Below are 11879 nucleotides of genomic sequence, written 5' to 3'. Positions count from 1 at the left end.
TTCTGGCAGCAAGCAGAAAACACACAAAGTCAACTTAATCAGATATTTGAAACTAAATGTATGTATTTACTGTTGTTGTGAGAAAGGTGATGGGCAACTACGGGCAAATATATTTATGAAGAAAAATATCTCCCTTAAATACACATTTTCACGCTGACCGTCTTAACGTGGTGGTCTTACTTAGAAACTGCTTTAATCAAAGCTCTTCACTGAATTTCTGTGCCACTGTTTGTTGACATTGGTCCCCCTCCTCTAATAAACTGCATCTACAGACTGAACCCTGCTGATGCTCAGAGTGAAGTCAGTCCCAAAATGACTTCCCCTGAAAGGATCTGAATCACCACACATGGTCCATTCAGCAGCTGATATGGAGACAATGACATTCGTGGGACTGTTTAATGTTGGGGACACAGTGCAAACAAACTGCAAAAAGGACTTTTCTTCTGCTTTTAACACAGTACAGACGGACACTGTATTGCATTGCCTCTTCGGTCTTCATGTGCACCCACATTGATTTTATTGATAAAGAATGTTCTACAGAACAGGCCACAACATGTGCTTTTTAATGGTTTTAAATCCAGTACATTGGTTTTAAACACAGGACTGCTTCAGGGATGTGGTTTGTCTCCCATGCTCTTCTCTGTCCACACAAATAATATCTGCCGCAACAAGGGAGGAATGAAGCTCTTAAAGTATGCAGACGACATGGCCCTGGTGGCTCACGTGACTGACACCCAGACTCTGTCTCAACACCAGCAGGACGTCAACAGGATGGAGCTGAACATAACAAAGACAAAAGAACTGTGCTTTGGGGCCAGAGGAAAAACCTCCCCTTTGCTGACTCAACCACTGAGTATCCAGGGCCAGTCGGTGGAGCAGGTGCAATCCTTTAAATATCTAGGGACAGAGATTGACACCTGGTTGTCCTTCACACAACATGCTGACTCAGTGTACAAAAAAGCACAACAGTGCCTCCACCTGCTGAGGAAGCTAAAGGTCAAGTTAGCAGGGAAATATTAACTTTGGTTTACACATCACTCTTTGAATCCATCCTCATGTTCAACATCACAACCTATTATAATTTCACCTTTCAACACAAAACCAAACTTTTAATTAATCAGGGCAGCAAGAGAACCGGATCACCACAGACTCCTCTTTCTGAGCTTTACAGCCAATTGGTGGTGAGGAAAGCAACCCGGATTACTGAGGACCCCTCTCATCCCCTACACAGTTCTTTCCCGCTGCTGCCATTGGTCAGGTGTTATAAAGTCCCACTGGAAAAAATCTTTCATTACCAGAACAATAACTATTCTGAAAAGCAAAAAGTAGACATTTTATCTGGTTGTTGTTTTGAACTGTGTTAATTGTATTTGTATTGTACGTAGTACGTGTGGAGCTTTGTCAAAGAGGAATTTCTGTCTCCGGTTGGGACAGACAATAAAGTTTATCGTATCATAAAGTGCTGAGAGGCCTGAAACTGAGAAAGTTCAATGACAACTGGTTGACTCCATCTGCCATAAAGGCTCCTGTGACAACCTTTGGCCTCCTGCTACAGGTACAGGTACAGGACGGGGCCATGAACTCCAAAAACTTGGGTCCAATTCTCTGAACCACCTCAGTCCTTTCTGTAAGACTCTCTCCAGGCCTTTATTTAGTTTTCACAGCAACATTCACCAACTTCCACATCTCATCTGAAAGTCATGTTAGTAAAGAAATCAGTTATTTGAATGTGTTTCTGGCGTCTGTCACTTTATTTGCCACCCGTTACATGTACCTGTGAGAGGAGAGCCAACAAGCTAAAGGTCAGAGGTCAGATGACGTCACACTCCACAACAAAAAGTAGATGGACAATGTGGACAAATGCTATTTCTGTTAATCTCTTTGCAGTTTAGCTTTCAAGTAGCATCAGTGAAACTGTGTTATGATGATTATATTTACATGTATGTGAACAAATGAAGTCACTGATCTTTACTGAATATTGAATTTTGTTTAGATGTTAGAAGCTAACAAAGATATAGTGTTTTGGAATTTGGTGTAAGTGATGCTTATCTTTAGACTGGGTTTTAATAAGGTAGTTACAATTATTTAAACAAAATTATTTAACTTAATGCTGTGAATGATTTTATATTCTCATATACATGTAATTATTAAGCTACTATTAATAGAGAAGGAAATGTTTGTAAAGATGTTTTTGTTGCTTTATATTCATGTTTATCACAATTGACTTTGATCATCAACTGATTTTTGTGTCCGTGTGTGTGTGTGTGTGTCTGTGTGTGTGTGTGTGTGTGTGTGTGTGTGTGTGTGTCCTCAGTGAACTGAATCAGTCTCTGCAGTAGCTTCCAGCTGCAGCATCAGTTCAGTTTCTGTTCAGTCTGACTGAGGGAGGTTTTTGTACGATGCTTTTTCACTGTGTGAACACATACTGACTGTTCAACCAGTGATAACTCTGACAGTAGTAAACTGCTGCATCTTCAGTCTGGACTCCACTGATGGTCAGAGAGAAGTCAGAGTTTGATCCACTGCCTGAAAAACGATCTGGAATCTCTGATGCTCGAGTGGTGGCATAATAAATAAGGAGCTTAGGACGTTCTCCATCTTTCTGTTGGTACCAGGCGAAATAGCTACCATAGATGTCCTGACTGGTTTTACAGTTGATGGTTGTGGTTCCTCCCAGAGCAGAGCTCACTGCTCCAGGCTGAGTCACTGTGACCTGACCTCTGGACTCTGAGGACACAGAGACAAAAACAGAAAGCAGCATCATGGTTTTGTGGGCTTCATTTCAGAGGAACGGATGTTGATAGAGGAGAGGAGTTGGATTCTCTGGACTTTACCTGTGAAGCAGCAGCAGAGGAGAGTCCAGATGAGGACGGATATCAGAGTCATGTTTTTGATGAGAAGGATTTCTGTGTCTTCTGTTGTCATGAAGGACAGCTGTCAGTCATCCAGTGTTCAACTCTCAGGACTATAAACTCTCCCAGAGCACTGGAGCATGGTGCTGCTGATGCAAAGTGGCTCTATGGAAATGATCACACTGACTCCAACAGGGACTTGGATCAATCTGATCAGGCTGATTGTCAGTGGATTAATGAATTATTATTTATTTTGGTTATTTATTATCTTTTTATTATTTGGGACTTTTGTGAAAACATCTTTTTTCTTATATAAAATATTTACAAACTATTTTTTATATGATCATATATAGTAAAATATTTATTAACATTTTCATGGTAATTAAATTATTAATTTTAAATTAAAGACATTGAAGTTATTGTCAATTTCCATATCAGCTGAGAAATGTTTACAACCAACGACTCATTTTGTTGAGTTTGTTTGTTCCAAAGTCAGAGAGCCGTGTCTCTGTACAGTCAGAGGTTTTTGTACGACGACTCAGTCACTTTGTATCACTGTGGTGGACTTTCGGTGGAGGAACCAGACTGGATGTTGGAAGTAAGTCAAAGGTTTAAAAACTCTTATATTTCAGGAGCTTTTCTCCTTGTTATTCAGTTTTCCAGGTCAAATATTTGTGTTTCCATGTTACTTCACAGTAGTTAAGGAAATATTTTGTACTAAGAGACAACGTTGTTTTAGCAACTGAAATTTAAAAACTGGTTTTGATAAATGTCAATTTTTAATCCAGTAGATAAACCAGTAAATCTGACTTTAATGGTAAAGTTACATGTTGGGATGTTGCAGCTTTAGTTAAGTTGGACAAAGTCAGAGAGTCGTGTCTCTGTACAGTCAGAGGTTTTTGTACGACGACTCAGTCATTTTGTATCACTGTGGTGGACTTTCGGCGGAGGAACCAGACTGGATGTTGGAAGTAAGTTTCTGATCAAATACTAAATCAAATCTTGTGAAGTCGTGTTTTAAATAGTTGCAGCAGGTGAAATGATCTGGTTTTCTTTGGAACAGATTCAGTATTTGTGTTTTTATTCCCCACCTTCATCATGGAGGTGAACTCAGAGCAGTTTTACTAAACGTATCTTTCCATGTTCCTGTCAGGGTCAAAGTTAAAATACTTTAATCCACCACATTGAAAACTGCTTTCTGATCTTTGAATGTGACTTGTTTCCACTAGATTCTAACAGAGTAACGATAACTAGTGATGTTTGAAAATGACTTTTTTGAATTTCTTGTTATTTGTTGCTGTAGATTTGAAATCATTTGATATGTTTGATTGGGATTGAAATCCACATGAAGAACATTTGATTGTTGTAACATGGTGTTTTTCTGTCTCCATGTTTCCACAAGATATTTGAAACTAATGTAGAGTTAAGATTAATGGGACATATTTCAGGTCAAACTGTCTGATGTTTGTCTCTGTCCTGATCTGCATGAGAGGTTTCTTAAAGGGAAGTGAAACAATGTGTGAGTCAGTGACTGGTGGAGCAGAACAACCATCTGACAGAAACTCCTTCAAGGACCAAACCCACTCAAACACAGTAAAGGGGTCCAACTGTGTGGTCTCTGTCCTCTAACTGACTGGTGTTTCCTACTGTAGGTGATGTCCGTCCAAGCCTGACCGTGCTGTCCCCGTCCAGCGAGGAGCAGCAGAAGGACAAGGTCTCACTCATGTGTCTGGCCAACAAGGGCTTCCCCTCAGACTGGACTCTGTCCTGGAAAGTGGACGGCAGCAGCAGCGGCAGCAGCTGGGAGGAGACCAGGAGTCCCGGGGTGCTGGAGAAGGACGGACGCTACAGCTGGAGCAGCACCCTGAGGATCCCTGCAGACCAGTGGAGGAATGCAGGCTCTGTGACCTGTGAGGCCACCCAGGGCTCCCAGACTCCGGTCAGACAGACACTGAGGAGAGACCAGTGTCCCCAGTCCTGACATGTGTTCCAGGGACTCTGCTACTGATGTCACTCTGCTCCCTCTCTCTGTATCTGTCTTTGTCTCTTAGTTTTGTTGCTTGTTGTAACTTTGATTGATTCAGTCCAATAAAAACCTGCTCATCCAGTCTGTAGTTTTCATGTGTGTTGATGGAAAATAAACTCATGAAAAAAAAATTAAATCAAATAGATGCTTTGAGTTCATGTGGCTGTGGATCAAGAGGTAAAGCAGGTTGTCCACCACCTGCAGGGTCAGTGGTTTGATCCCAGCTCCTCCAGTCTACTTGTCAATGTGTCCATGAATGAGACTCACGTGTGTCTGTCTCACTTGGAAGTCGCTGTGTAAAAGTCTGATAAATGACTAAATGTGTTTAAAATCCAAGATTTTACTTCTGTAAAATAATTATTTTATCAAGTTCAATTCAGGCATAATAAATCAATCCATATTTACCAGATATAATGAAGCTGAATAGAAAACTGCTTCTTTAAACTTTGATTTGGTGAGAAACATTATTGTTGAAATATTTCAGTAAAATTTGTAACTGTCTGTTATTGACAAACTGCTGTCATGTATCTGTATAAATCTGCATCTGAGAAGAATTTATTACATCAGAAATATGAACAAGGATATTAGTACATTACATCATTAATAGAAGAAAACAAGAACAACCCCCTGTTTCTGTTCAGCACTGTAGCCAGGCTGACTAAGAGCCATAGATCTGTTGAGCCTAGTTTTCTCTTAACTCTGAGCAGCAATGACTTCATGATTTTCTTTACTAATAAAATTGTAGCCATTAGGGAAAGAATTCACCAGATCCTCCCCCCAAATATTACAGATACATCTTCATGTACAGCAGTGCTAGAGTCATCAATAAGGCCCAAATCCCTGTTAGACTGCTTTTTACCCATAGATCTCTCTGAGCTAACTTCAATTATTACCTCATCTAAACCAACAACCTGTCTGCTAGACCCTATTCCAACTAAGCTGCTCAAGGAAGCTTTACCCTTAATAGATACGTTCATATTAGATATCATCAATCTATCTTTAGAAACAGGCCTATAAGGTAGCTGTAATTAAACCATTACTTAAAAAACCCTGTCTTGACCCAGGTGTTTTAGCCAATTACAGACCAATATCTAATCTCCCCTTTATTTCTAAAATAATTGAAAATGTAGTCGCAAAACAATGATGTGATCACCTTCATAGGAATAATTTGTATGAAGACTTTCAGTCAGGATTTATAGTTCATCATAGTACAGAAACAGCACTGGTAAAAGTCACCAACGATCTTCTCATGGCCTCAGATACTGGACTCATCTCTATACTTGTTCTGTTAGACCTTAGTGCTGCATTTGATACCATTGATCCTAACATTTGATTACAGAGACTGGAACATGAAATTGGAATTACAGGAACTGCACTAGGTTGGTTTAAATCTTATCTATCTGATAGATTTCAGTTTGTTCATGTTAATGATGAATCCTCCATGCACACAAAGGTTAGCTATGGAGTTCCACAAGGCTCTGTGTTAGGACCAATACTTTTTACTTTATATATGTCTCCGTTAGGCAACATTATTAGAAAACACTCCATAAATTTCCACTGTTATGCTGCTGATACCCAGCTATATTTATCTATGGAACCAGATGAAAATAATCAGTTAATAAAGCTTCAAGCCTACAAGACATAAAGGCCTGGATGTCCCACAATTTCTTACTTTTAAACTCAGACAAAACTGAAGTCATAGTATTTGGGCCGAAAAAATCTCAGAGATATGATGTCCAACCATATTGTTACCATAGATGGCATAAGTCTGGCCTACAGTACTACTGCAAGGAACCTTGGAGTTATATTTGATCAGGATCTGTCCTTTAACTCACATATAAAACAAATCTCTAGAACAGCCTTCTTCCACCTACGGAACATTGCCAAAATTAGGAGCATCCTGTCTCAAAGTGATGCCAAAAAACTGGTCCATGCATTTGTTACCTCTAGGTTGGACTACTGTAATTCCCTACTTTCAGGATGCCCCAGTAACTCCCTAAAGAGCCTGCAATTAATCCAAAATGCTGCAGCAAGAGTGCTGACTGGAACTAGCAAGAGAGATCATATTTCACCTTCACTAGCTTCTCTCCATTGGCTTCCCATTAAATTTAGAAAAGAATTTAAAACCCTGCTTCTTACATATAAAGCTCTGAATGTTCAGGCTCCATCATATATAGAAGACCTCATAGCACCATATCATCCCAGTAGACCACTTCGCTCTCAGAATGCAGGCCTACTTGTGGTTCCCAGAATTTCCAAAAGTAGAATGGGAGGTAGAGCCTTTCGCTATCAAGCTCCTCTCTTGTGGAACCAGCTCCCAGTTCAGATTCGGGAAGCAGACACCCTCTCTACTTTTAAGTCTAGGCTTAAAACCTTCCTCTTTAATAAAGCATATAGTTAGTTATAGTTATGCTGCCATAGGCTTAGACTGCTGGGGGACCCACCCCCCAATGCACTGAGCTCCTTTCCTCCTCTTGACCATCTCTCCTCTCCTCTCATCCCGCAATTGTCACCACTGTATGTCATTAACTCTGTGTGTTCTCTCCCGTAGTTGTCTTTGTCCTCCTCTGTCCCCCTCTCTCTGTCCCTTTCTGCAGGTGTCCCCCGGCTTTGAAGCTGTGTGTCTTCCAGCGTGCAGCTACTGGTCCTACCAATCTGCCCAATGTTTTGTTGTTGCTTTTTGTTGCTCTGTTCTTTTCTCTCTCCCCTTTCCACTCACCCCAACCGGTCGAGGCAGATGGCCGTCCGCCCTGAGCCTGGTTCTGCTGGAGGTTTCTTCCTTTAAAGGGAGTTTTTCCTCTCCACTGTTGCCTATGGCTTGCTCCAGGGGAATTGTTGGGTTCTCTTTATATATCTTTATAATCTTGACTTTATTCTGTAAAGTGCCCTGAGATGACTTTGTTGTGAATTGGCGCTATATAAATAAAGTTGAATTGAAAGTTGAATTGAATAGATGGAAAAACTCAAAGCAGAAGTTTTGGATGTGGGCAGAGCCAGAAAACATGGAGGTCACCATCAGTTAGAGTTGGACAGATTTCTTCTTCTAATCTCCATGTAGTAACATCTGTGAGCAGAACTGGAGTTGGTTTCATCCTGCACTTACAACTTCTCCTTCATCTTCAAGACACAGTCCATTCAGCAGCTGATCTGAAGACATGGACATATGATCCACTTTAGCACAGTTTGACAAGAACTTAGAGGACTAGGACTCTGAACATCTCGATGAAAACTGTTTGACTCCATTTACTGACTGACACCATAAAAGGTCCTGTGACGAGCTCTGGCCTCTGTTGTCTTCCCTTGTTTCTCCTCCTACAGGTAAGTGGTGGGCGGGGCCACTGACTCAGAGAATCTGGGTCCATTTCTCTGAACCACTATAAAAACTTTCACCTCAGTCCTTTCTGCAAGACTCTCTCCAGGCTTTTATTGAGTTTTCACAGCAACATTCACCAACTTCCACATCTCATCTGAAATTCATTTTAGTAAAGAAATCAGTTATTTGAATGTGTTTCTGTTGTCTGTCACTTTATTTGCCACCAGTTACCTGTAACTGGTTCAATTTATGCTGCGAATGATTTTATATTCTCATATGAACATAATCACGGTTTAAATGATAAATGTAATTATAAAGATACTATTAGTAGAGAAAGAAATGATTGTAAAGATGTTTTTGCTGCTTTATATTCATGTTTATCACAATAGACTTTAACCATCAACTGATTTGTGTGTGTGTGTGTGTGTGTGTGTGTGTGTGTGTGTGTGTGTGTGTGTGTGTGTGTGTGTGTGTGTGTGTGTGTTTGTGGGCGTGTCCGTGTGTGTGTCCTCAGTGAACTGTATCAGTCTCTGCAGTAGCTTCCAGCTGCAGCATCAGTTCAGTTTCTGTTCAGTCTGTCTGAGGGAAGTTTTTGTACGATGCTTTTTCACTGTGTGAACACATACTGACTGTTGATGTAGTGATAACTCTGACAGTAGTAAACTGCTGCATCTTCAGTCTGGACTCCACTGATAGTCAGAGTGAAGTCAAAGTTTGATCCACTGCCTGAAAAACGATCTGAAATCCCTGATGCTCGAGTGGTGGCAGCATAAATAAGGAGCTTAGGACGTTCTCCATCTTTCTGTTGGTACCAGGCTAAACGGTGATAGCTGCTGTAATAAACATCCTGACTGGTTTTACAGTTGATGGTTGTGGTTCCTCCCAGAGCAGAGCTCACTGCTCCAGGCTGAGTCACTGTGACCTGACCTCTGGACTCTGAGGACACAGAGACACAAACAGAAAGCAGCATCATGGCTTTGTGGGCTTCATTTCAGAGGGACGGATGTTGATAGAGGAGAGGAGTTGGATTCTCTGGACTTTACCTGTGAAGCAGCAGCAGAGGAGAGTCCAGATGAGGACGGAGATCAGAGTCATGTTTTTGATGAGGAGGATTTCTGTGTCTTCTGTTGTCATGAAGGACAGCTGTCAGTCATCCAGTGTTCAACTCTCAGGACTATAAACTCTCCCAGAGCACTGGAGCATGGTGCTGCTGATGCAAAGTGGCTCTATGGAAATGATCACACTGACTCCAACAGGGACTTGGATCATTCTGATCAGGCTGATTATCAGTGGATCAATCAGTTTTTCCAGGGATTTGTCAATTTGGAGAAACCCTTTAGAAAATGTGTCATAGATCCTGCTTTGTAGATTTATCATTGAATAGGTCTTTTTAATAAATGTTGATTTTCCATCTGCAGCTCTGCTGTGTTTTATTTTAAAATAGATCTATTTTGAAAAAATTAACACATGCAACAAATTTGTCGTGTTCTGTGACACGTATTTAAATGTTTATATATTTTTCACAATGTGACTTTTTCCGTGTGACTGTAGAGAGACATGGCTCTCTGATTTTGGATTTTGGTTTTTGTACGACGACACAATGACTTTGTATCACTGTGGTTCACGTTCGGTGGAGGAACCAAACTGGAATTTGGACGTAAGTTTAAGTATTACATTAGTTTATTACTTAAGGTTACAGTTCTTGTGTCTAAACATTTCTGATAATGTTTTATTGGGCTGAGCTAAATAATTTTAAAAATATCAGTTTTTATGCTGATTTTTTAACTTTAAACATGTGACATTCAAAGTGACCTTTATAGAAATTTTCGCTTTCTACTTCATTTGTTAAATGTTTACTACAGAATATTTAACAATCAAACTGTTTTTTTCTTAAACCTTTAGCTCTGCAGTTGTATCTTTTTTAAAATAATTCAGTGACACTAAAGAAATACATTATTTTTATTGCTGTCAGATGTGAAACATTTTAGACGTCTCTGTGTCCTTTAAAGCCAGAACAGTGTCTAAGTGATTTCAAATGAAGGACCTCACTGAGTTTTTACACAGACACTGTTATTTTTGGCCCTGACTGATTTTAAACTCCATTTTATTTTGTCCTTTTTATGCTGTAGTAGTTTGACATGTCTCAGGTCATATGAGGACTCTTTCTGTCCTGATCTGCATGAGAGGTTTCTTAAAGGGAAGTGAAACAATGTGTGAGTCAGTGACTGGTGGAGCAGAACAACCATCTGACAGAAACTCCTTCAAGGACAAATCCACCCTCACACAGTAAAGGTGTCCAACTGTCTGCTGCTGTCCTCTAAGCTGATTGGTGTCTCCTACTGCAGGTGATGTCTTTCCCACCCTGACAGTGCTTCCCCCCTCCAGCAAGGATCTGCAGCAGGGGAATGTCACAGTAATTTGTCTGGCCAACAAGGGCTTCCCCTCAGACTGGACTCTGTCCTGGAGGATGGATGGATGCAACAGAGTCAACTGGGAGGACAGCAGGAGCCTTGTAGTGCTGGAGAAGGACGGCTTCTACAGCTGGAGCAGCACCCTGACTCTCCCTGCAGACCAGTGGGAGTAGGTGCATGCTGTCACCTGTGAGGCCACCCAGGGCTCCCAGACTCCGGTCTCAGAGACACTGACAAAAGACCAGTGTTCCCAGTCCTGATCTATGCCAGGGTTTTGCTCTGCTACTGCTTTCTCTCTGCTCTGTTTTTGTCTATCAGGTTTCATTAATAGCATTTGTTGTTTTTTAAAATACAATTAAAACATTTTTTGTAAATGTATTTTTGTATTTCTTTTATATTCAAAATAGACTTACCTGTTTTTTTTTGTTAGTAGATCCATTTGCTCCAGTCCAACTAAAGTCAACTTAGTCCAAAAGGTTAAAAATGAATTATGGGGTTTAGGATACCTGGTTTAACAAACATAACAATAACGCTCAATAATGGACTAATAATAACTGTGACAGTGGTAGAAACATATGGAATTGTGAAGTATCCAGAGTGTGTATTTAGACACTATCAGCCCATCAGTGTCAGCAGTGTGGTCTAAAAATCATTTTCTTGTAAATACAGGCTTTTTAAGTGCAAATATAAGTGGGTAGCAAAAAGTGGGTGTCAAGTGTAATTAGTAAAGAAGCTTCAATATCCAAGATGTCTTTTAGGGTTTGATTATCTTGCAAGAGAGAAGTTCATCGACAGAGTTTCGAACCTCCATCCTATGCAGTTCTCAACTTCATACATCACACATTAGTTTTCTAACCTTCTGTTGCTGGGCAGAACATTCTCCACCCTCAGGCTACTGCTCTCAGCCCTTTTCTCCTTTTCTGGAAACCTTTTCCCTTTTAAGCACCTGTGAGCATGAAGTGACTCTGGGTCACTACAGTGTGGGATGGTCTGCTGTTAGACAATAACTGACCTTGGAGCAGTTCTGCAAACACTTCAAGACAAAACATATATACAAGACAAAGTTTGAACAACATACAATCTTTTAAACATTCTTCAAAAGTACACTGAGTACAAGTTCCTATTATAACCAGGTAAAATGCTAAGAGTAAAATGTAATCATTTAATCAGACTTGATTTTCCATCACAATTTCCTCCTTTTGATTACATTTTAATCACAAGAGACACAAGATGCACAAATTCATTAACATTAAATATACATCCTCATAATGTTGTAT

The 11879-nt window shown here is 40.3% G+C and overlaps 1 gene segment (V, D, J or C); it reads left to right on the top strand.

The window, feature by feature from the left end:
• Positions 1-705: 705 nt before the first annotated feature.
• Positions 706-4959, top strand: LOC137102408 (Ig kappa-b4 chain C region-like). The segment is given in 3 exon segments: positions 706-879; positions 3703-3823; positions 4505-4959. Coding segments are annotated over 3 exon segments (624 nt in total).
• Positions 4960-11879: the final 6920 nt, after the last annotated feature.

This window comes from Channa argus, chromosome 1 (assembly GCF_033026475.1).
Source record: "Channa argus isolate prfri chromosome 1, Channa argus male v1.0, whole genome shotgun sequence".
Lineage (NCBI taxonomy): Eukaryota > Metazoa > Chordata > Actinopteri > Anabantiformes > Channidae > Channa > Channa argus.
This window is presented reverse-complemented; position numbering and strand designations above follow the sequence as displayed.